Source organism: Cinclus cinclus, chromosome 5 (assembly GCF_963662255.1).
Source record: "Cinclus cinclus chromosome 5, bCinCin1.1, whole genome shotgun sequence".
NCBI classification, from domain to species: Eukaryota; Metazoa; Chordata; class Aves; order Passeriformes; family Cinclidae; genus Cinclus; species Cinclus cinclus.
In genome coordinates, this window is record NC_085050.1 from 47,165,737 (window position 1) to 47,190,920 (window position 25,184).

A 25,184-nucleotide genomic window follows, 5' to 3' on the forward strand; every position below is an offset into this window, starting at 1 on the left:
CAGCCCATGTTTTCCTGGGCTGGGCATGGCAGCTGCTCCCACATGTGATAATGCCCTGCTGGCTGTTTCTTCGTGCTGCAGCATGTTCTTCCTACAAGCTATGGCAGCACTGCTGAAAATCCTCCCGACAAGGAACTGCATGTATCAACTCCTGGTTTAGTCACTTCAAAACAATCTGGTTAGTAAGAGTGAGAGTAGGGAGGAAGACTATACTCCAGGCAGAGATTGCACATGGAAATACCAATGAGATGACACTGTTCTCTGAGAAGTACTGAAACAATGGGAGGAATAATAAAACACCGCAGTTTCCATCCACACAACTGAATCCCATGGACAAAGTAAAGGCAGGGGTCTTATTTGAAGTCACATATTATTAGGATCTGTCTGACCTGGATCTATTCTACTGCTGAGGAGAAACATGCTGAACCCTGCCCACTAGAAATAAAGGAAAATGCATGAAGGAGAGAGCAGAAGAGGTTGTTGCTGAGCCCAGCCCAGCAGCTCTGCTCCAGCAGCAAGCAGCCACCTGTGCCCAGATACTTCCCCCTGCCCAGCGCATGGTCTGGGTAAGCATTGTGTGCTGCAGGCTCTTGGGGTGCAACCAGTGTTGCTGCTCTCCTAGGGAAAAAACTGATCGAAAGAACAATGTCAAAAAAAGAACAAATGAAAAATTGATCAAAATAACAAAGTCAAAAATAAAAAAAGTCAAGTTCTTGTGTATTGGGATGTCTAAAAAAGGCAATTGCCAGCTGCACCCTGAAGATCAACCAATCTCTTATGTTGTTATGGGGCAAGTATGGGGGTATGGAGGTGGAAATCTCATCTGGTTAGCGGCAAGAGTTGTCCTGTGAGTCAGTACTGGCTAGTTAGACAGCTCTTCTCTAACTGAATGGAAGCCAAAATATTGTGTAAAGCATTGTTTCCACGTTTTGGTTTGGTTTGGTATTTTGTTGTTTTTTGTTTAAGTTTGTTTGTTGTTGTTGTTGTTGTTGTTCGTTTGTGGTTTGTTTTTTTTTTTTTTTTTTTATTATAGGCCAGAAAACCCCAGCACATCAGGAAAAACAAAACCAAAAACTACTGGTAAACAAAACAGAAGATGGCTTTTGAGGTTTTCCTTTGCATTGCGGTGTTCAAAGGGAGAAAGGAAGCTTTTGCACTCTCTCTGACACTTGGGTTGGGGTGGAGTCTGGAAACCACATATTTTTTAATTGACATACTCAGAAAAAGGAAAAAAAATCTCTGCTTAATCCCCAGAGAAGGGCTACTAATGGTAAGCCTCGTTTTCAGAAAAGAAAACATGGCAAAATTCAAGACAGACACATGCATGAAAAGGAGGAAACATAAGCAAGTCAGACAGGCTATGTTATTGTCCTGGTTTACAATACAAGATATATATTCTACTACCATCTGAGAAGGGTGATCATCCTTATCTGTGTGAGAAATGTCTTCTGTTAATGGGCCACTGAGTCCTACTGTATAACTGAGAAGATTACATCATCCCATTGGGAGATGCTCCAGCCAGGAGGAGGAGCCAAGCCTTTCCTACCTAGATAAAAACTGAGGTTTAGAATGCCAAAAGCAGCCTTTTTCCACTGGATTCCAGAGGAAGAACCAGGCTTTTCCCACATTATCGCTGGACCTTTTGGGGGAAAACTGCACCTTCTACAATACCACTACTTCAACTGAACCCCATCTGAAATCCAGGAGGACTGTAGCCACCATTTGATCGGACTGCACCAGCACCCTGACTGACAGGGTGTCAGGTTGTATTCTGACTCTGTCAGTGGTTTTATTTTTTATTATTGCATGTATTTTGTTTTTCCTTTTTCTCTTCCCTATTAAAAATTGTATTACTGACTTGAAGTCTCACTGGTTTTGCTTTTCAAACCAGTACATTTATTGGCGCCCAATGTGGCGCACAAAGGTACTGAGAAAAAGTCAGCATTACAATTTTGAATTGTGGAAGCCACCTATTCGCGATGGTTCTCAACATGCTTACATGGGTTTTATATCTTACTCTCTATATTTTTCCGCACATGGGGAACTATCTGCCGGTTGTAATGCTCCTGTGTAGACCAGGGTATGGTATAAAAATTGCTTTATTGTTCTATTATGTCCATTGCATGATAACCTCTGAGGCAATGAACATCATTCGGAATATATACTCAACTTTGTTTGTTTGTCCTAGTCTAGGCTGCTACATCTGGGGTCTCAACAATCGCACCCAGCCCCTGGGGGGAGGGGAAAAGGATGATTTTTTTCCGATCTTTCAGGCCTGGCACAGCAGTTTTTGGAAATGATGAGTTCTCTCTGGATGCCAAGGACAGCATAATGTTGCTGTTAGTTCTGCCTTGTTTCCTCTGCACAGCCTTCACAGCCTGCAACATGCTTAGAAACAAAACACTACATGGTGTAGTGCAGCTTATTCTTGAGGAAGAGGAAAAAAGAAACAAATCAACTGTGTCCATGTCTGCACAGAGTGTCACAAAGGAGAAAAGAACCAAACACAAAGCAACAGCATCCGTGTCTACGCAGACTGCCACAGAGGAGAAAAAAGCCAAAAGAAAAGCAACAGCATCCGTCTCTATGCAGGCTGTCACCCAGGAGAAAGGAACCAAAAACCCCATCAGCATCTCCACACAAACTGTCACCGAACCAGAACAGCCCAGACCAGTAGCAGTTGCCCCCATTCAGAAGAAGAAATCAAAGAGCAAATCAGTTCGCATAGTCACTGATGAGGACGTGGCGGGACCTTTGCACCCAGCAGAAGAGACAGAGCCAGAATTCATCACTTGCTCTCTGTCCCTGGGTGAGCTGCGTGACCTGCAGAGGGAATTCACCCGCCAGGCAAACGAGTCCATCCTGACCTGGCTGCTCCGCATCTGGGACACTGCAGCCAATTACACTGTTCTGGATGGAAGTGAGGACAGGCAACTGGGATATCTGTTCTGGGATGTGGTCATTGACCAGGGGATCAGGAAAACCCAAGAAACCCTCAGCCTCTGGCGGCAACTGCTGACAAGTGTGAAGGACAGATACCTTTGTAAAGAAGATCTCCAGGTGCACCAAGGAAAATGGAGCACAATGGAACAAGGTATCCGATGCCTGAGAGAATTGGCTGTGCTGGAGATCATTTTCTCAGAAGATGAGAGATTTCCTAAGAGCCCAGACTGTGTCCGGTGCACGTCACAGATGTGGTTGAGATTTGCACGGCTTGGACCAGAGATGTACTCCCGTAACCTGGCAATGCTGCAATGGAGGGAAGGTGAGGGCATGGTAGGCATCTTGGCCAATAAACTAAGAATTTATGAGGACGCTGTCACTGCCCCATTTCGTACCCATGTCTTGTCCGTGGAAACAAGGCTGGCTGAGCAAGTCCGGAGCTTGACTGAAGAGGGCCATCAGAAACTAAAGAAGGAACTTAAGGAAGAAAACTACCAGATCTCACCAGAACCAACAAGAATCTCTGCCATTAGGAGCTGGCATTTCCCTACCAGGGAGAGAGGAAACACTCCACGAGGTAACCTCTGGTTGTTCCTTCAGGAGCATGGAGAAGACATGAGGAAGTGGGATGGAAAACCTACCTCCTCCTTAGCAGCCTGGGTACATGAACTGAAAAGAGGGACACCCGACACGAGAAGCTCATTTAGAGTCAACGCTGCTCCAGTCTCTCGTGCACAGAACTCCAAACAGTATCAGAACGATGATATGACTGATCCTCTTGAAGGGACCTCAAGAACCTTTTTATAGGAAGAGAGCAACGTGTACCAAGACCACGAATAGAGGAGCCCTGCCTCTAGCCAGGTAGAGGAGAGGGACAATCAGATCTATTGGACTGTGTGGATCCGATGGCCTGGCACATCCGACCCACAAAAACATAAGGCTTTGGTTGACACCAGCGCCCAATGCACCCTGATGCCATCAAGGTATGTAGGAGAAGAGTCAATCTCTATTTCTGGGATAACAGGAGGATCCCAGCAGCTGACTGTAGTAGAGGCCAAAGTGAGTTTAACTGGGAAAGGGTGGCAGAAACACCCCATCATGACTGGCCCAGAGGCCCCATGCATCCTCGGCATAGACTATCTTTGAAATGGATATTTCAAAGACCCAAAGGGATATCGTTGGGCTTTTGGGATAGCTGCTGTAGAGACAGAAGACATCAGAAAACTGAATACCTTGCCTGGTCTCTCAGATGACCCCTCTGCTGTGGGACTACTGAGAGTTGAAGAGCAACAGGTACCAATCGCCACAACAACAGTACACCGTCGGCAATACCGTACCGACAGAGACTCTGTGACTCCCATCCATGAGATGATTCGTAAACTGGAGAGCCAAGGGGTGGTCAGCAAAACCCACTCACCCTTCAACAGCCCCATCTGGCCTGTGCGCAAGTCTGATGGAGAATGGAGATTGACTGTGGACTATCGTGCATTGAATGAAGTGACTCCACCGCTGAGCGCTGCCGTGCCGGACATGCTGGAACTCCAGTACGAGCTGGAGTCCAAGGCAGCAAAGTGGTACGCCACCATTGACATTGCCAATGCATTTTTCTCCATTCCTCTGGCAGCAGAGTGCAGGCCTCAGTTTGCTTTCACCTGGAGGGGCGTGCAGTACACCTGGAACCGACTGCCCCAGGGGTGGAAGCACAGTCTCACCATCTGCCATGGACTGATCCAGGCTGCACTGGAAAAAGGTGAGGCTCCTGAACATCTACAGTATATCAATGACATCATTGTATGGGGGAGCACAGCAGGGGAAGTCTTCGAGAAAGGAGAGAAGATTATTCAGATTCTGCTGAAGGCTGGTTTTGCCATTAAGCGAAGTAAGGTTAAGGGACCAGCTCAGGAAATTCAGTTTCTAGGAGTCAAATGGCAAGATGGACGTTGTCAGATCCCAACAGAGGTAATTAACAAGATCACCGCAATGTCTCCCCCATCTAACAAGAAGGAAACACAAGCTTTCCTAGGTGCCACAGGCTTTTGGAGAATACACATCCCTGAGTACAGCCAGATTGTGAGCCCTCTCTACCTGGTTACCCGCAAGAAGAATGATTTCCACTGGGTCCCTGAACAACAGCAAGCCTTCACCCAGATCAAGCAAGAGATCGCTCATGCGGTAGCCCTTGGTCCAATCAGGACAGGACCAGAGGTAAAGAACGTGCTTTACTCTGCAGCTGGAAACCATGGTCTATCCTGGAGCCTTTGGCAGAAGGTGCCTGGTGAGACTCGGGGTCGACCACTGGGATTCTGGAGCAGAAGCTACAAAGGGTCTGAAAACAACTACACTCCCACAGAGAAGGAAATGTTGGCTGCCTATGAAGGAATTCAAGCAGCCTCTGAAGTAATTGGCACCAAAACACAGCTGCTTCTGGCACCTCGACTACCGGTACTGGGCTGGATGTTCAAGGGAAAGGTTCCTTCCACACATCACGCCACTGTCACCACATGGAGCAAATGGATTGCCCTCCTCACTCAGCGCACCCATATTGGAAATCCAAATTGCCCTGGGATTCTGAAAATAATTACAAACTGGCCTGAAGGTGAGACTTTTGGGTTATCTTCTGAAGAAGAAGAGGAGCAAGTGGCACGTGCCAAGGAAGCCCCACCATATAATGAGCTACCAGAGACTGAAAGACGATATGCCATCTTCACTGATGGTTCCTGCCGAGTTGTAGGCACTAACCGAAAATGGAAAGCTGCAGTATGGAGCCCTACACGACAAATTGCACAAGCTACCGAGGGACAAGCTGGATCGAGTCAGGTCGCAGAGCTAAAAGCCGTCCAGCTGGCTTTGGATATTGCTGAACGGGAGAAGTGGTCAAGGCTCTATCTCTACACTGACTCATGGATGGTAGCTAATGCTCTGTGGGGATGGTTGGATCGCTGGAAAAAGGCCAACTGGCAGCGCAGAGGGAAACCCATCTGGGCTGCTGAGATTTGGCAGGACATTGCCACCCGAGTAAAGAAGCTAACCGTGAAGGTTTGACACGTGGATGCGCACGTACCCAAGAGTCGAGCTAATGAAGAGCATCACAACAACGAGCAGGTGGACCGAGCTGCCAAGGTGAAAATATCACAGGTGGATCTAGACTGGCAGCACGAGGGAGAATTATTCCTAGACCATTGGGCCCATGATGCCTCTGGTCATCAGGGGAGAGATGCAACATACCAATGGGCCTGTGACCGAGGGGTGGACCTTACTATGGACAGCATCTCACAGGTCATCCAGAACTGTGAGACCTGTGCCACAGTCAAACAGGCCAAGTGGGTGAAGCCTCTGTGGTACGGTGGACGATGGTCAAAGTACAGGTATGGGGAAGCCCGGTAAATTGACTACATCACCCTTCCCCAAACCCGCCAAGGCAAGTGCTACGTACTAATCATGGTGGAAGCAACCACAGGATGGTTGGAAACATACACTGTGCTTCATGCTACTACCCGGAACACCATCTTGGACCTAGAAAAACAAGTCCTTTGGAGGCATGGTACCCCTGAAAGAATTGAGTCAGATAACGGAACCCATTTCAAGAACGGCCTTATCAACACCTGGGCCAGAGAACATGGTATTGAATGGATATATCATATCCCTTACCACGCGCCAGCTGCCAGGAAAGTGGAATGGTGCAATGGACTCCTTAAGACTACCCTGAAGGCACTCGGTGGGGGAACCTTCAGAAATTGGGAAATGAACTTGGCAAAAGCCACCTGGATGGTCAACACCTGAGGGTCCATCAATCGAGCCGGTCCTGCCCAGTCTGAACCCCTTCACACAGTGGATGGAGACAGAATCCCTGTGGTACACATGAAAGGTATTTTAGGAAAGACTGTTTGGATTAATCCCACTGCAGGCAAAGGCAAACCAATCAGTGGGATTGCTTTTACTCAAGGACCTGGTTAAACTTGGTGGGTAATACAGAAAGATGGGGAAACTCGCTGTGTACCGCAAGGAGACATTATATTAAGAGAGAACTGTGTTTAGGGTTTCATTCTGTATTTTATATATATATATAGAGGGTATTGGTTTGGGTATAATGTAGATGGTAATAGAATAAGGGGTGGATTATGTCCTGGTTTACAATACAAGATACATATTCTACTACCATCTGAGAAGGGTGATCATCCTTATCTGTGTGAGAAATATCTTCTGTTGATGGGCCACTGAGTCCTACTGTATAACTGAGAAGATTACATCATCCCATTGGGAGATGCTCCAGCCAGGAGGAGGAGTCAAGCCTTTCCTACCTAGATAAAAACTGAGTTTTAGAATGCCAAAAGCAGCCTTCTTCCACTGGATTCCAGAGGAAGAACCAGGCTTTTCCCACATTATCGCTGGACCTTTTGGGGGAAAACTGCACCTTCTACAATACCACTACTTCAACTGAACCCCATCTGAAATCCAGGAGGACTGTAGCCACTATTTAATCAGACTGCACCAACACCCTGACTGACAGGGTATCAGGTTGTATTCTGACTCTGTCAGTGGTTTTATTTTTTATTATTGCATGTATTTTGTTTTTCCTTTTTCTCTTCCCTATTAAAAATTGTATTACTGACTTGAAGTCTCACTGGTTTTGCTTTTCAAACCAGTACAGTTATATCCCATTCTATCCTGATGGCTTGACAAGTTGCTTCCCCCTTCTCCTTTCCATGGTTTTTTTCGCTTCTGTTTACATACAGTGTTAAAGGAACAATAACTGGGCCAGGATGGGCATGAGCTCTGTGTTGAATGCCCACCCCACCTTTCCCCCAAATGTGACTTCAGCCATATTCTTGCCATGGAGCAATATGGGTGATATTCAAGCTTCTGCAAGAGGGGTCTGGAGGAGTGGGGTGCTGAATGCAGGCTGCAGCTGCCAACCCTTCCCTGCAATGCCACACTATTATGCAAAATTGTCAAATGCACATCACATCAGCTGTACTTCTTCTCAACAGGAAAAAAGTCTTTGTGATGGGCCTGGATACACCCTTCATTTTGTTTTATTTAATCTAATTCTGCTGACAAAGGACATCCTCTGGGGACAGAATCTCTTCATATCAAGTGAGGCCTAAGTTCCAGGAGTACTTCCTCATAGGAGGAGAAATGAGGCCTAAAAGATTTTAGAAGAGATCAGAAAAGCACTAACATGTGCCAGACAGATGTGAACAGATTAGTGACATGACTTTCACACTGTCACACTGACTCCCAGCACCTCCGAAACCATTTCACTGGGGTGTCTCAGCCTGAAACATGTCACTGCCAGTGCTCCCAGTGCAAATCCGGGCTGGGTTCACAGGCTAAGAGAAAAAAGTTTTTCCATATTAAAGGCTTTCTCTCTGTTGACAGTAATAAACAAGGGAAGAGATGAGCCTGTCCTGTTCCTGTGGGTCAGGTTACTCACATTTTGCACAGCTTGGGGCACAGGCATGGCAGGAAAATAAAGACAGCATACAAACATAAGAAAATCATTTTTGGACCAGAATATTTTCCTATCTGTCCTGTCACCAAGGCTGGCCAAAAGCAGATGCCAGAGCAAAGCACAGACATGGGGCAGATAAGTACAAAATCCCTGAGAGCCCCTGCAAACACGTCAGTATGCATTTTGGGACCTCTGCCTGGACATTCCCACACTGGGGTTGAAATTCAAGACTGAGTCCTGCTGCAGGGGGTCTTCTCCAGCCTCCTCGAATGCACTCTGATGCTCCCAGCCACAGTTCCTGGAGCCATCCCCCCAGACACATCATCCAATCTGCTTGTGCGCACTCATTGCTACCCATGGTTCTGTTGCTTAGCACCAGTGATGAACAGGACCTATTCCTTTGGCCAGGTGCCTGCCCAAGGCATGCAGGATCAAGTCTTCCCCAAAAATCTCTCTGACAGCCACTGAACAGCACTATTTGGTTTATCAGGCAGCAAAACTATACCCTGATCTTGCTTGATCAATGTCATCCTGCTAGGAAGACTGGCATAGGTCTGACTGTCCTCTGGCACAGATCTCTGCAATCCCCTCGCCTTGGCCTGTGTTTCTCCCAACATTACAAAACCCCTTCAGGACGGTCTTGGCCCACTGCTAAACATATGGCAGGTTTCTTGCCCGGGTTTGTCCCCAGCCAGCTCCACAGCTTTTATATTCTGTGTCTTCAGCCTCTCAGTATCCCCTTCCAGCTGTCTATAAACAGAGAAATATCAGCCCCTTCCCACTGCACTCCACCCCACCCCACAAGATGCCTCTTTTAAAGCTCCTGTCTAATGCTTCCAGACCAACCCACTGGCAACTGCAGACTCCCGAGCACTTTAATCGAGAGGTCTTTGGTAGAGGAGGATGCCATGATCTCCTCCTCAACCCCAGCCAGGCTGTGCCTCTGAGGGTACTTGGGCTGAATCAGCAGCACAGATTCAGGACCTAGTCCTGCCCTTATACCTAACCTGGCGGGATCACAGGGCTGACTGAAGTGACAGCAGATTTAGGAATGTTAAACCTGGACACATCATTTGCAAAACACTAAAGCGAGATGAGAATCCAGCACAGCAGCGAGCGCTGCCGGGTTCCATCAGCAAAGGTGGAAGCGGGGCTCCTTACAACGGTGCAGCGGGATGCAACCCGGACGAGAGGGACGGGCGGGCTCGGCTGGAGCTCCTGTGTACGAAGGCAGTTTCCGCCGCACCCCGCCTGCACCTTTCCTGTACCCCCGCAGGAAGCAGCCCCTGCCGGGGCCGCGTCCTGGGGCCCCGAGCGTGGCCAGGCGCGTCCCGACGGCTGCCGGGCCACTGAGGAGCCCGCGGCGCGCACAACCACGCGCGGAGCCCTGCCAAAGGGAGCGGGTGCCAAACCTGAATTACCAGACCAGAGAGTGGCTGTGGATCCCGGGAGCTCCTGTGATTTGCGGCAGGTTTTTCAGGTCCCCGCCTGTCAAACACACACGCAGATACTTAAGCAGTCACCCGGGGACCTGCGGGGTTCTTGTTTTACACAATTCTGTTCCCTGCCAGCTCCAGGTAAGCACAGGCTGTGAGCTGGGGGTGCTGGGGTGGGTTTGCAGTTGGGGATGGGGGGATGGAGGGAGGAGCTGCGCCGTGAGTGCTGATGCTGAGGAGGTCAGAGATGCACCCCGCAGGGCAGGAAGGCTCATGCCCGGGGCAGGCAGAAGGGCACCCAGGCAGGAGAGACCCCAGGCAGGGGCCACCATGGGGTCCTGCCTCTGCTGCAGCAGCTGCTATGGTCCTGTTTGCTTTGTTCTCATCCGATATTATCTTCTAAAAGACTGGACGGGTAGCTTACAGGATGCATGACAGATGTTTTTTTCTTATTTATGGCAGGCCCCGGTTTATTTTTAAAGCTTCTGTCCCGCCTTATCCTGTGCGCCATGCTGGCTGATGTTATCCACAGCTACCCCACAGCAGGAGGCTGAGCAAAGCTCAGGACAGGACGTGGCTCTGCAGCAGAGTAAGGGAGGGTAAGAGAGGTCGTTTGCATGGATAACTGCCATTTTGTTCCCCTGTAGTGGCAGGAAGTAGCTGCAAGCAGATGCAGATGCCTCCAGTCACATCCCAGCCCTGACAGGAGGAGCAGTGGGAAAGGGGTCAAGAAGCCCAATGGAGGCTGTGGAGCCCCATCAGCTTGGCAGGAGCTACTGCTCAGAGAGATTTCTAGGGGCTTTGGGTGCAGTAAAATCATCAGAAAGCTGCACAGCCAGCCAGCTATTGTGACAACTGTTCAAAAAAGCAAAGCTGAGCAAACAGAGATCATGTCTTTTCTAGAAAAGTGGTAGATTTCTGCCAGGATAGTAAATGCTGACTGCACTAGCAGCGCTGGGCAAGCATGCTGGGAGACAGAAAGATGTCCTCTCCCATTTCAGGCCAGAGCTAGGAGTCCTGCTAGTAACCCCAGGGTGTTTCTGGGGAGCTAGGTGCAACCCCAGGACATGGGCAGAGTACTATATATTTATAATAAGACTTTCTCTTGCTGCAACTTGTGTCCATCGGCCATTACCTTTTGTCTTCTCACTCCAAAATGACCCTGGAGGTGCATTTTAATGCCCTATCTGCCTCACTAAGAGCACCAGGTGCTGTCGTGTACATAGCAATGCTGTCTGGAGCTGCTCACAGCTCAAGCAACTGCTGAACCACTTGCAAGCTTCTGCTCTCACATTGTTCTACCTAAAACCAAGACAGTTAGAGCCAAGAGTGAATTCCCCAGGAGCCTTTAGCTTGACACTTAGGACAGAGCAGGTGTGGTGGTTTCCCTGTGACAGTGTATCTGGCATTGTCATTTCTGCCTGGGTTAGTAAACCCCAGCTGGATGACAACTGCAGCCCCACAGCCCTTCTAAACACCTAACATTCATTGCACTGAAAAAGCCTTTTTTATTCAATGTTGTCAAAAATTTAAGAGGAAAAAAGCAGTGAGAAGTGGTGCTTTTCAGTAGCTAAGCCAAACAGCTGCGAGTCTCCATATTTCTACCAGGCTTAAATAAATGTAACTGAGACAATCACCTTTCCTGTACAGGGGAGAGATGTTGGACAGCCTGAAGGCCAGGTTGCATGCCTGGGCTTAAACGAGTCTCCATTTAAGTAGTGGGCAGATGATTAGTGGTCTCAATAGGGCCAGTCAGGGCATTTAAGCACTCCTGATGCCCTCAAGTCATATCATATGCCCCCAATTTTTAGCACCCAGGAGGTGCCAAGTGCTAGAGGCCATATGCTGCAGCAGAGGTCATATAGTTCTGAAAGCCTCCAGGACACAGTGGAGTGATGTGGTGAGACTTGTAAAGCCCTCCAGTAGCTCCAGGGTTTTTTTGCCTCTTCCTGAAACCCATCTGGCCAACTTGAGAAGTAAAAACTTTTCTCCTTCTAGAGCAGGGGTAGAGAGGACACAAAGAAAAGCCATCAGGCATCACATCCCACATGCTGGGGCACCCTGAGCTGCCAGCAGGTAGAAGATACTGTGTCCTATGGGGAAATGCCTCAGGAACCTGGAAATAATGAGAAGCAGAAATAGCTGTGCAGGTGAAACATGAAAGGTGAAGCATGTGTTCCCTATGCAAATCCATGCACACACATCAATGCACATTAATGCGTCAAGCTGCAAACAATGATTTATGAACTGCCAAAGCATGTTGCTGTTGGTGGCCCGAGCTAGATGCATGATCTGGAGGTGATGAGGATCTCTTTGTGGCTGGGCTTTCTATGAGAAGGGCAGGTGGCTCAGTGGTGTGCTGAAAAAAGGAAAGGCAGGACTGGTGGCCTGAGCTTGGCCTCACCTGCATTTTGACCTCATGGAGAGCCTGGCAGCCACAGTGCTAGAGAGCAGAAACTCAAGTCCAGGGGACCTCCTACCCCTGCATCTTTTCCAGAGGTCTGCAGACATCTAAGTAAGTGAGCAGCATTCAGCAGCCTCCTACTACTTCACATAAATGAGGAACTGCCCCCTTCCTATATAGATACTTCTGAACTGAGCTGACCCCAGGAAAACCCAGGTAGCTGCAACACTCAGCCGACAAGGCCAGCTTGGCTTGCAGTACCTGGGGTTAAAGATGGTTTTTCCTTAGTCCACCCAGGGCTGGTCGGTGATACTGTCTACCAGCACTCTATCATTTCAGAAGTACTCCAGTGTTATGCAACCACTATGTTACAATCGGTATTTACCAAGTGACTCAAGCAGAGTGGGTTGTTTCACAACCAGCCCTGGTCTATTTATTAGCCCCTACTCAAATGCCAAAGGATTCTTTTATTAGTCAAAGCATTTTCTGCAGAGGAGACTCAGGGGCATCTTTGCTTTATGAGGTAAAGTTCAAAGAAGAGAATCTCTCCAGCTTCTCACTGTGCCTAGTTCTTAGCAAGCTGCAAGACAGTTTTGAAGCTGAGCTCCATCCTAGCAGTTCTGTCAGCAAGTGAAAGCCCTGGAGCATTCAATAACCCAGGGTACACAAAAGTGAGTTATCAGTCAACCAAGAAAGCAGTTGGGTTTAAACCTATGCAGTAGGAGTGCAGCATGATGGCTGTTCCAGGATTATACCCCAGAGCCAAAGGGGTATAAAAAGCCAGACTGCAGTGTGGAGGTAGGGCAGCAGATGGCCCACAGGAGTCCCAAGAAAGGCCAAGGGCTTCTGGCAGCACTGGAGAGCCAGCAACACCAGCCAGCCAACATGACAGAGATGGGCCAGGCAACTGGGACAGCAGGAGAGCTGATCAAGAAAGGCCACATTTTTGCAAACAGCTCCTCCCCTGCCAATACCCCACAGCCTGGTTTCAAAAACACCACAGTGATTCAGCATCAAGGGGCTTGTGCATGCTGTGTGGGGGCAGTGCCTCATGTTTTAGTTGACTGAATTAGCAAGCTGGACCCCCTGCCATGTGAAAGCAAACCTGGATCCCAGCAGAGGAGAGGTGTGTGACTTAGCCAAGATGCGCTTGTTTTGCTTGTTCTTTTGGGCCAAATCTTCCAGAGATTATGCAAAGCACAAGTGGGGGAAGTGTTATTCTGGAGGAAAACATGGGCTTCTTAGTGCTGCCATTGCTGGGAGCACCTAGGACTGACCACAGAGGCAGCAAGTACTTGTGCAACAGACATACACTGGGCACAGTCCTCAAGGATTTGAATACTTATACACCAAAACCCAACCAACCAACCAGTTCAGTTATGCTCAGGAACAATAGGACTAACTGTTCATGCCCACATATGGTGAAATTAAATATTACTTAAAACAATGCAGCTCACCTTCTCATGGCCAGCAGTGTGTGATGTCTGGCCACATTAAGAGAAGGACCAGGACACTGACCCTGAGTAGGGGAAAGAGGGTGATTGCTGGGTCAAAGACCATGCTCCCAGAAGATCTTGTATGCTCTGTTTTATCATTCCTTTGCACAAACTTGCCTGCTTACTGAGCAGTAGGGGAAAAAAAACAACAACCTACTAGGTTAGATGTTAGATATTGTCCCTTCATCCACAGGATAAATAAATGTTTTTTAACTAATATCTTTAAATTAACCCCCTGAACATGCCCATTGCCATGACATCACTCCTAAGTGACGTCCAGGCCTAAATATGGCTATAAACAGGAATTGTTCCCATGGGAGTCACACTGGCTATAAATACAGCACCAGGGGAGTGCTGAGCAGCCTGCAGCTTCCTGTCAGCTAAGGATGGTGAGACAACAGCACTGGGCACTGCTGCTGTGTGGTCACTGCAGTGAGGAAACTGAGACACGAGTTGCTGGGGGGCTTATGCTTCCAGTTGAGCTCCCTGGCATGCCTTTGGAAAGGGAGTTGAGCCCTGCTACAGCCAGAGGCAACAGCTGGGGTGGGGTGTGGGAGGTTGGTGGGGACATGGATGGCAAATCTGTGTCCCAGCAAGTGTGACCCCACTGGCCACTCCCATCTTAAGCAATGACACCAGCCCCTCTCACCAGCAGTGCCTGGCCCCATAGACCTGCCTCAGGAGGAGATGGCCATGGAAAAGCCAGTGATTCCCACTGAGGAGCAACTGGAGATCCTGGAGTACCACTTCTGCAAGGTGAATAAGCATCCTGACCTCACCACACTGTGCCTCATCGCTGCTGAGACTGGGCTCTCCGAGGAGCAGACTCTGGTGAGTGTATGCCCCTCATTCTGCCCCAGGCACCAGCCCCGTGCTCCCTGCATGCCTCTGTGCCCCACATCTGCCTGTCCTGTCCTGGTCTCTCTATCATACACCTGCACCCATCTGTCTCCCACACAGGCTTCCTACAGCAGTCCCTGCGCTTCTCATGCTTCCCCCACACTGCCTGCACTCCTCTGTGCCCCATGTGCTCCCTGCTGGCACTCTGCATCATCATGCACCCTGCACACTCCTCATTGCACCCACAACCCTCTGCACCCAGAGAGCTCTAATGTGACACAGAATATCCTTCTTGCACTCCACGTTTCTGCTCCTGAATGTACAACTCGTGCATGCTGTTCTTCCAAACCATTTCTGATAGTCTTGGATGCACAAACAATTGCTGGTTTTAAGGTCTGCAGAAACTACTGTAATTTAAAAACAGATAGAGGATAGATGCAATTCCTGCAGGGTGTGCTCTGGGACATGATCAGGCTGTGCACCCTCTGCCTTAGTATCCCTAAGCCCAGATGTCAGGTAAGTCTGTCAGCCTCTCCAGGAGACACAGAGACCTCCAAATACCTCTCCACAGGGACAGGCTGCCACTGTCTGGGAATTCCAGCAAGCCCTGTGCTCCAACTAGCTACTTGCAGGCTACCGTGGGCTTCAGAAGCAAACGGCTTCTTCCCAGTTCCTTCAGGTGGCAGTGCAGTTCATTGTGATGCAGGTGTTTACTAGACCCATGGCAGCATTTCTGAGTATAGAAAAGAAACTGGAAAGCTAGCTGCAGCTTGCAGAGAGCTGCCAAGCCTGGCTCTCCCTCAGCAAAGCCAAAGCGTTATAAAAGCTGAGCTAGCAATGTCAGCATTTAGCCTGTCCCGGGGAAAGATGCTGGAACAAGTATCCATTGCACTGATAATCTAAAGATGAAGTGGACTGTGCTTTGGTGACAGGCAGGTATCAATCACTGCTTGTTTGAGGCACCAAGGAGAAAGTACCCCTAAAATACCTTTTTCTCCATAGAAATGGCACTGTTCCTTTTTTTTTTTTTCCTACAGCAACTTGTAAACACAGGCCATATATGCCCAGGGAACCTCTGTAGATGTCTTAAAATCTTCCCTGATAGCTATCTTTTTCCACTAATCTAGAGTGCTCCTCGAGATCTGGGACGAAGGTCATGTTAGGGACAGAATCAAGACTAGGGTGGTGAGCTGCAAAGTGCCTGCATTGTGTAGAATACAGGAAATCATCACCCCTGACATCTGAAGTGCTTTATCATCTAGAAATAGCAGCTATTATAATAAAAAATTCAGTAACAATGAGATGCGAAGAGGAGATAACAGTTTAAGACAGAAAGTGAAATTTTTGAGAGGAGGCTAGGCTGTCAATCATATGACTGGATGTGGTCAAAGGCAGTGTGACTGTGAGAGACACTTGCAGAGAGCACCATGGTTTTATCTTACTGACCATAATAGCTTCAAAAATAACTATGCACATATATAGCAACAAAATGAGCTACAACAAGAGGAATGACAGGCACATTGCCAAACAAAAGGCTGAGCTGTGCTTCCAGCATATGAGTTATATTTATTTTCTTACTTTTCTTCTTATGTAGTGTAGCTTTAACAAGATACATTTTATCTAATATTTTAAATTGTGGCTGTCTTGAAGTGGCATCAGCAGCTCTTGGAATGGGCTTCCAGATGGTAAGTTACAACAGACATAGTGCTAAGTTACTGCTAACATAGATGTGCATATTGCCTGAACACTAAGACAATTTTAAAAACAGATTTGTTCTTAAATTTGTTGAGAGCCAGTGTGTTGTACCTCCTTTCATGCTTTCTGAAACAGTTGAGCTTTTGATTCCTGTCAGTTTTGGACCTGCAAGTGATTGTTTCACTTCTCCAATCATTTAAACAGACACCATCCAGCTCCTTAGCCAATCTCTTATTGTGTTTGCAAGAAAAACCTGGAGTCACAGTAACAAAAAAAAGGACTCACCCATGCTGCCAAGGTCTGAAGTGAGCTACAGAAATTAGTTTGAAAGAGGTGCAGAAGTAGGTTACAAGACTGTTCAGTCAGGAGCGACCATCCTGGCTGCCTGTACAGCCTGGAAACACCACCTTACTACAAGGCAGCAGCACCGTGAGTTCCCCTCACCTCGTCCCATGTGCTGACATCTGCACCTCTAGCAAAGTTATTGGGAGGCTTCACTCAGCACAGTGCATTCAGTCTCTGCTTTGTTCTTTCTCTCCAGAAATGGTTCAAGCAGCGCCTGGCAGAGTGGAGGAAGTCTGAAGGGCTGCCCTCAGAAAGCGGGTCTGTCAGGGACTAGAGGATGCTGTTCCACTCCCCTTGCCTCTTAAAAACCATGGTGAAGCTCTTCAGAGTGGGTTTTCTTGGGGTTCTTCTGTTGCAATAGGTTTTGTGATACAAAGTAATACTCTGCTATTTAACATAAATTTTATTTAACAAGTACATAACCAGAAAAAAACATATATATATACATATACATATACATGTGTGTATACAGCTTTTGATGGCTGATAACTTGTCTAGTGATTGCAACCCATTAACAGCAGCTGCAAAAGAAAAGGCAATTTCATGCCCTTGTCCCAGGCTTGCAGAAAATTTGTCATGATATATGTTCAAAAATACAATGAAGAAATAAAGATTCATTTTCCTTACAATCCTCAGAGGCAAAGTATGTGTTCCAGAGAGCAGGGCATCTGGAAAACCGTGTGTCTTGTTCAGGTGACCTGGTTTGGCTCAACATACCTGAATCAGCTCTGGATACTGGCAGACCAAATGCCTACACCATAATCAGACCGAGCAAAGCACCCCTTGAATGCCTTTTTTACCTTTGTTTTTCTCACCAAAGAGAAAGAACTCATGGGTTGTTTTGGGTTTTTTTTCCCAGTGCAGTAATAAAACCCCAACATTTTTGATGAGGAGCTGTGTTATGTCCCTGCTTGTGCTCCCTGCCCCCATGACAGGAGGCAGACTCCTTCCTCTGGAAGGGCAACATTTTTCCCAGGCAGCTTCAGTGGGCACAGTGGGTTTCCCTTTGCCACAGGGACAGCCATAGGCAGCTGTCTCTTAGGGCACCTGTGTATCCATGCATGGGAGCCCACACACCTCCTAATCCCCAGGGTGGCAGAAGCTGATGGTGCTGGGGTTCCCCCACAGCATGAGGGCTTTAGGGGGAGACCCCAGTCTCCTCCTGGCCTTTCTCAACTGCATTCTCTGAGGAATGAAGTTGCACAGGGGCTCTTGGACAAAGTCCAAGACTTCGTCCAAACTCTCATCCATCCTGGCACAGGACAAGGCCTGATCTAAAAATAATCAGTACTGTTGCTCAGCGACCTTACCTTGTTCAAAAGTCCTCTACTTAGCGGATTACTGAATCAGTTAATGGATCCTATAATTAATACCCTTCTGGTTTGTGGTCACCTGCCTCTACTCCTTTAAAGGAGAATCAGCTTAACACAGGAAAGATTAAAATACATTGGCTCTGAAACTGCCATATGCTTTCATTTGTAGCTTTTGTCCCTTACTGGTAAGCATCTCTCTTGCCTCAGTATCTCCAGCCTGTAGCCAGTGATTGGGCAGCCAGTGCAAAACACACTAACCATATAGGAAGTAGATAACGGCCTTATGCCATACTCCACACAGGCTGTGTTGTTCCTGGCAATCCAGCTGCCAAACTGACTCATCCACAGTTCTGACTGGAGCTCAGAATTTGTTATGCAGACTCTGGTATCAATACTTGTTTTCAACTTAGCCTTTGCAACTTGCTTTCTCTCTTACACTGAGGGGAACTCTGCTTTTTTGAGTTAGGCTCCAAAAATCCCAGTGCAGAATTCTCTTATTTTGCCCAGGATTGCACAATTGAGTATCTGAACCACAGAGCTTTAACCCACCTACATAACTGCAACTGCCTGTTCTCCAGGCATCTGAGAAAACGGGCCCCAAATCCAAGCCAACTCAACATACATTGTAGCCTTTGTATTTCTACTTCTTTCACTTCTGTTTGACTGCCAGTAAGAAGATGTTTAAAGTTCAGCAAAAAAATTTAAACCCAAATTCAGGAGTTGTGTTGCATCAACTTACTCCATGCTCTTGGTTTTGGTTTGCCACGCTTTCCTGCATGAAAGGACAATCCCTGTGCTGCCCTCCCCCAGCAGTTGTTTCATTACTTCTTAAACTACTACAGCAAAACAATCAAGAGAGAAACTCCAGACACAACCCATCCTAGGGAGAGAGTCTTTCCACATTAGGTAGAATTCTGTTAATTTTCCCTGATGATTATTTTTAAGGAATGATGATTTTATTTGAACTCCTAGAAAGTGTTCCTGCTGAGTGCTGCCTCTGCACTGTGTTCAAGGATATTTTCCAGGTACAGCACAGCCCAGAGAGAGTGATGTTCCAAGGGGTGATGTGGGCAGATGGCAGGCACTTCTGAGGGAGCTTAGCGCTGAATTGGTCGAGCTAGTTCTTGGAGCCTTGGAGAACAAGCTGCCTTCATAGCAGTCTCCTTCACTCTGAATGCATCTGGGTTGAGTGTAGTCAAGCCCATATGAGATCTGAAGAGAGAGGGTAGGGATGGTCAATCCTGACTGGAGCAAGGCCAGCTGTCAGCTGCCTGCCAGCTCCCACACCTCCACTTAAGCCTGCCCTTCCCTGTCAAGGGAGGATAAAAGGCATCACACCTTCATGGCTGTCGTCGGGGGAGGGATATCTCACAGCCACTATAACCAGGCAATCCCTCACCCTCTGTGAAACATCTTCCCCAGAACTTCCTGCAGACTGGGCTGAGGTTAGCTGCAACATGCAGGGCAACATGAATGTATTACACTCTGCCCTTTGCCAGTTGGCTGCTTTTTATAGTTGGAATTAATAATTCTCTTTTGACTCTCCTTCTACCTCAAAATGGCTTTTTAAACTGCAATCCATGTAGCATTAACACATCCAGACATATAAAATCCATGCATTTTGGAAGTGGAAGAGAACTTCCTAATCTTGGCCTAATCTCTCTGGCCAAACACAGATGAACAAGGTACCATAAGCCACACAAAATGGGCTGGCAGCTGATAATTTCTCTGTGACAGGGAAGTTGTACCTACCTTGTGCTAGGCTGGGCCAGTTCCAGAACCCTTGGTGTAGCCACTGCATGCTTGGCAGCTTCTGTCACGGGCCACTCAGGATCCCGCAGGGGCACATAATTAGCATGGAGTTGTTTTGGCTTTGACAGCTCAATGGTGCGAGTGCTCACAATTGCCTTCTGAGGTGACCTGGAAACCTGTGGAGGAATGGCAAGGAAGGTCCTTAGAGGTGCTCCTGGCATTCAAGAGTGCTCAGCATGCAACCAACTTAGTGTTCCCAGGTTCACAGTCACTGACTACATTCAGATAGGACACAATTCTGTCCTCAGCTGTGTTTGGCACCAGGCAAACTGTAGAAGCAGAAATCACTGCCTGGCCAATCCCACAACCTGCTCTCCAGCCTCCTATTACTCACAGCCCTTTGTCCAACCCACCCCCAGCACTGGAGATCCCAGTTAGGCACTTGTCCGTGTCTCTCCATCTCCACCAAGTGCAGGCTAGGCAGAGCTCTGCTGTTCTCTGGGGACATGTACTGGGAGTCAGTTCATGCTCTGAATCGAGCACAAGTCCTACTTTCCAGCTCAGGAAGCAGCTACGCCAGCCTCATGGACAGCAGCAATATCCAGGGCTGGATGGAGAGAGCCAAAAGCAACTGAGCACTTCTGCCCTCTACTCTGTCAAGAGTCCTGTCCATGTAGGGTCTGGAGTGATGCTTCCTTACCATAGAGATGACTGAACTAGGATGGGTGTGCCTAGAGCAGCAGGTCAACTCCCTGATCAAGGGCTCTGTGAGTTTCCGGACCCGCACCAATGCATTTGCCGAGGTTGCAAAGCTGGAAACCCGTGTTGGCACCTGCATGGGTCCAGAATGGGGGAGGGATGTGCAGACACAGAGCTTGTACAGCAGCCCGCAGAGACGTGCTCCCTCTCTGCAAGGATGAGCCTCCCAGCACCCTTCCTCTACAGACACAGTCACTCTCAATTTTCCAGAATCCATAATTTTTCTTTCACCTCAGCTATTAAGTAATTTTGGTGCTACAGGGATTCCCCAGCTGTCACCCACTCAGCCAGGAGGAGAGCACCTGTAATGAGAGACTATATAGCCAAGTAGAAGGGCAGAGAAATTTCTTCTATATTTTTTATATTAATCTTCCTGACCGAATCAAATAACTTCCCTGCGAAGGAGAGACACTCAGATTTCAGGGTAAATTTGCTGGTACAGTTAACTGCATTCCTATAGAAAATGTGATTTCTTCTCCAGCAAGGGACTTCTTCCAAAATTTTTCACAGGGTTACTGTTGCCTGGTCCTGCTCCAGCCCAGTCTCCCATTTCCCAGGCCCAGAGGCTGCATCCAGAAAACCTAGCCTTTGTCATGGAAATGAGCTGAGATTGCTCCAAGCTCCTTCACCCCTGCCAAAGCAATGACCCATCTAAAAGGAACAAGATCAGAAATACAAATTAGGCTTCTGATAAAATGTAGTTAAAATACACATAGCCTTTGCAATGTCATGCCCCCTGTGTACTCAGATAGGAGCACAGCTGCCCAACTACAAACATGAGTACTCCCTAACAGCTAAACATGCCATTTCCATCAGGTTTCTCCACTTTCCCAGTCTGCTTTATCAGAGGACACAGCCCTTGGCTTTCCTGATGCCCCAGATGCCTCCCTTGGCTCTCCCGCTATACTGAGCTGCTCCAACCTGGCTGTTTTTTGTCTCCCAGCAGGAGATTTGCAAAGACAACATTATTCTCTGAAAAGACAGTTTCTCCCAGTGTTGTAAACCCCAGCACAAACAGACAGCTTCTCCCCTCCACACACTGGGTACATCCAGGGGTGTGATATGGGGTCTAAAAACTCAGGACAGTTTGCTGCATCCCTGTACCATCCAAATCTCATTCAACCTCCTTCTCACCTCTCTGGCCGGCATGAAGTCTGGATGCAGCCCCTTTGGCTGGGCAAGCTCCAGTATCCGCTGGGAGGCATTACAGTTCCGTGCAGCCAGGGACACAGGCCACTCAGGGGACTCACGGGCTCTGGAAGCAGAGAGTCACGGCACTGCCAGTCACAGATGTTCCCCACTCTGGGTGCAGCTGGGATGTCTAAGCCTCACATTTGCTGCAGCAGAAGGCAGCTTTGTCTTGTGGCAATTTCCAGTGTAGAACTCATCACATGAGAGAATCCAGAAATTCTAATCCCAGCAGAGACCCTGCTGTGCATTTTGTCCTCTGTTTACCCATCCTCTGTTCCCACATTTATTACTCTGAAGATGCACTGATGCTACAAGGCCCAAGAGTCTACCTATAGCACCCTATAGGCTTTCTAGCCTCTTACCTTTGCTTCAGGTAAGCAGGGAGGTATTTTTTAGGTTCAGCCAACCTCAGTAGCCGTTCAGAAGGGTAACCAAACTTTGCGAGTGGGGGACGCCCACCGATTACTGGTCTGCATCTGTACAGAAAGAAGGATTTTGAGGAATAGCACAGAACAGCTAGCAAAAGGCAACTGACAGAGAACATGATCCTGGCAGATAGTAACCTATGTCTGGTTAAAAATCCATGCCCGCTGCATGTACAAAAACTGGTACTAATGCAAATGGAAAAGCCATGAACAAGGAGGCAATTACACCTGAGATTTCCTCACTTTAAAATGTCGTTTGCACCTGAAGACTCCTCTTTTAAGCACCCTCAGTGCATTGCTTTCAAAATCTAGGCTTTTCCTGGACCGTTTAAAGAAGCTGCCCCACAAAACCCGGCAGCATTTATGTTGGTCAGCTCTGCCAATTTAGAAACCTTTTTTACAATGGCTTGATAGCACCTCGTGCCCTTGTAGCTCCTTTCAACTTGGTATCTCCCTCAGTGCCTTGTTCATCCAGCTTTCAATCAAGCATAACTGTTGGAATATGCCTGTCATCACTAGGGAAGGAGCAAGTAGAGGTAAGCAGAAAGGCAGAAAGGGATGTCATATGGACACCTTTAGCAAGAGGCAGAAGCTCTCAGGAGGATGAGAACCCATAACTAGTGATAGTGGCAGAGGGGAGAAAACTACAGACATGCATGTCTCAACATCCCTCCAGGTAGAGGAAAGCCAAAAGTGCAACACAGTTTCATCTCCATTCTCATTTCTAGGACTTCTAGCAGACTAGCAACCACCATCCTGTCTCCAAGAGAATTTCATCTCCTCCAACAGAGCTACAGATGACTTGCTTCGAGTAATGCAGCACCATGGTCATTTATACTTTTTACATAATTTTTCATTCCTATTCCAAAACATGGTTTATTTTTTCACCATGCAGTGACAGCAGAGGTTTAACTCTAGGCAAGAGACCAGGATTATTTCCAGAAGCAGAACACTGCAAGGTTTCTCTGTTTCTAAGACTTAGGTCAGACTCCAAGATGCAGGGGATCATTAGCTGTGTCCAGGTGCCTGGCTGGGCTGCATCAGCCCCAATGGGACAGGGAACACTCCAAAGACAGTTACTCTCTACTCACAGGCGCACGCATTCCATCAAGGAATACATGCATGCACATGATGTCTACTTCAAACCAAAGCAGAGCTGTTGGATAGGTATTTTTGTTACAGCACAGGAACATGCTCCCTTGTGCTTGGAGACTGAGATCAAGACAAGGTTCTAGGGCAGCTGTTAGGAACTGAGAGCTCTAATCAGACCAGCAACTATGTGTTGCAGAGATTCTTCTCAAAGCTGGGAAGTAGGTATAAGGAAATAAAAAGGCACCAAAATTTAGCACTCCCCATTTTGGAAGTCAAGTACTCAGGGTGACTACAGTCCCATAGCACTTTCTTCTCTGCTTCAGACAGCCCCTGTTCCAAGCACAAAACACCTGGTGAGTTTCAGTGCCATGGAGCTACCTGCGGGGCAGCCTCTTCAGGAGAGGAGATGGCATCTCCCCTTTCCCTGGGAGCCTGAATGCCCCCCCTAGAGAACATGCTCTGAGCTGCCTCCTTCCCCAGGATGTGCTACAACATCACTGACCTGCACTCGTACTTGCTAAAATCTTTCTTGGGCTTGGACAGAGACAATATTCTTGCAGATGGTCGAGCTGTCAAAGCACCCCATGAGAGGGTCCATATCGTCTCTTGGTCTCCCCATACAAGCCTAGCAGGAACAGCATGATTGTAAAATTTTAGTAACATGCACAAGTGTGAAATGTGTTTGCTGGGGCTATCCTTCCCTGCCTAGGATGGAACACACTCACACACCCTATGGCTCCCCATACCTGCAAAGTGCCACTACCACCCCCTGAGCATTCTCCTTCTGTGGCACTGAATTTCCCAACGCTCTCTTGATGGCTGCAGTCAACTAAAAAGAAAAGGGTCTTAAAGTGATAGGTCTGTTTTTAGTTACCAGTGGATGTGCAGAAAGGGTCATTTAATTACATCTCTGAAACTCCTGGAGGAGTTTAATCAGTGCATTTCTTTTGCCTCACCATTACCACCTAACTACACCATAGGTATGACAGTAAAAATAGTCATAACTTTACAGGCAGGGTGTGCCATGGAAAGTGGGTGAGATTTTACAGCAGGTTAGTGGTTACTCTCCTGTGCCCAGGGCAAATTTGGAGTTACTCATCCCTCACTGAGAGGCCATGGTGGGAAGAGGATACTGGGGTAGTCGGGACAGCAGGGCAATAGCTTTGTGGAGCTTTTTTCAAGACCCATACAGATAACAGAAAAGAGATGTTATCAGGAGACTGTTGCCCCAGCTTGTCAAGCTGTAGTTTGATTGTATCACACAGAGAGCAACTCTGTTCCTAAAGCTGGGCCCTATCTTTCAGGACAGAGCAGCCTGGATACCATGGTCTGGTCACCCTGCACCACACACCATTCTACCCCACAGTTGGGCAGCCCAGATCAAATGGGGCAACAAAGGCAAGGCTCAAGTTAAGCCCAAATTTTTGATTGAGAACTTGAAAGACCAAATTGAAGGGAGCCCTGATAAGGGAGCCTGCTCAAGTATGGAACATCTTGGTCTGCTTTTCTAGAGACAGAGGGTGAAGGAGTAGCAATACAATGGCCAAGGATCTGCTCCAGCTGAGCCCTGTCAGTCCCCAGCCCTCGAGCAAGTGCAACACCTACTTACCTGGGACTGTTTTCACAAAATACTGGCTTGGGTTCTGCAAGTACATGTATCCTGCCAAAATTGCAGAAAAGGAAAAACATGCCATTAACAACACAGTTAAACCAACAGAGCATAAAAAAGCTACTGCTGTACTCAAAGCCATAAAAACACTCTCAAACCCCTGTGTTTTTGCCTCCATTCCCTTGAGAATGTGTTTAAGGACCTCTCTCTTCAAGTACTTTCCATCCATTTAATCTGGCAAACTCACCAATCCATTAATTTTTGTATTTTCTCTTGGACTGTAGAGACACAAATTTGCAATTCTGCCTCCACTGATGGCTAAGAGAGTAGGAAGGAACTTTTCTGGTCAATAACATATCATGGAACAGGTATGAGAAGGATGATCTCCCAGGTTATGGGAGGCCAGATAGACCTGTTATCACCACTGTCGTG

The 25,184-nt window shown here is 47.8% G+C and overlaps 2 protein-coding genes across 5 annotated transcripts; one reads left to right on the forward strand and one right to left on the reverse strand.

Moving 5' to 3' along the window:
* The first annotated feature begins 9,952 nt into the window (after positions 1-9,952).
* HOPX (HOP homeobox) lies at positions 9,953-17,288 on the forward strand. Of its 3 annotated transcripts, none has more exons than XM_062492931.1 (3): positions 9,953-9,972; positions 14,387-14,562; positions 16,808-17,288. In XM_062492931.1, exons 2-3 carry the CDS (start codon positions 14,419-14,421, stop codon positions 16,883-16,885), a joined length of 222 nt encoding a protein of 73 aa, XP_062348915.1. In that variant the 5' UTR covers positions 9,953-9,972; positions 14,387-14,418; the 3' UTR covers positions 16,886-17,288. The 3 variants fall into 3 exon arrangements, with proteins under 3 accessions (XP_062348915.1, XP_062348914.1, XP_062348913.1); XM_062492930.1 differs by lacking the exon at positions 9,953-9,972 and adding an exon at positions 14,104-14,120; XM_062492929.1 differs by lacking the exon at positions 9,953-9,972 and adding an exon at positions 14,106-14,120 and having other exon boundaries at positions 14,384-14,562.
* A 191-nt stretch (positions 17,289-17,479) lies between these two features.
* On the reverse strand, positions 17,480-23,940 carry SPMAP2L (sperm microtubule associated protein 2 like). 2 transcript variants are annotated; one of them, XM_062492927.1, is made up of 5 exons: positions 23,646-23,940; positions 21,989-22,102; positions 21,570-21,690; positions 19,677-19,852; positions 17,480-19,136 (listed from the first exon to the last, which is right to left on the reverse strand). In XM_062492927.1, the coding sequence occupies exons 1-5, from the start codon at positions 23,804-23,806 to the stop codon at positions 19,022-19,024; spliced, it is 687 nt and encodes a 228-aa protein (XP_062348911.1). In that variant the 5' UTR covers positions 23,807-23,940; the 3' UTR covers positions 17,480-19,021. The 2 variants fall into 2 exon arrangements, with proteins under 2 accessions (XP_062348911.1, XP_062348912.1); XM_062492928.1 differs by lacking the exons at positions 21,570-21,690; positions 21,989-22,102; positions 23,646-23,940 and adding an exon at positions 20,377-20,692.
* Between the last annotated feature and the right edge of the window lie 1,244 nt (positions 23,941-25,184).

Excerpts from the sequence above, each read along its gene's own strand:
- HOPX (XM_062492931.1), top strand. The coding sequence starts at position 14,419 with ATGGCCATGGAAAAGCCAGTGATTCCCACTGAGGAGCAACTGGAGATC. Across the intron at positions 14,563-16,807 it reads TCTCCGAGGAGCAGACTCTG|AAATGGTTCAAGCAGCGCCT; the intron begins GTGAGTGTATGC and ends CTTTCTCTCCAG.
- SPMAP2L (XM_062492927.1), bottom strand. The coding sequence starts at position 23,806 with ATGTTACTAAAATTTTACAATCATGCTGTTCCTGCTAGGCTTGTATGG. Across the intron at positions 22,103-23,645 it reads TTTAGCAAGTACGAGTGCAG|ATGCAGACCAGTAATCGGTG; the intron begins GTCAGTGATGTT and ends CTTTCTGTACAG. Across the intron at positions 21,691-21,988 it reads CCTGCTTACCTGAAGCAAAG|AGCCCGTGAGTCCCCTGAGT; the intron begins GTAAGAGGCTAG and ends CTCTGCTTCCAG.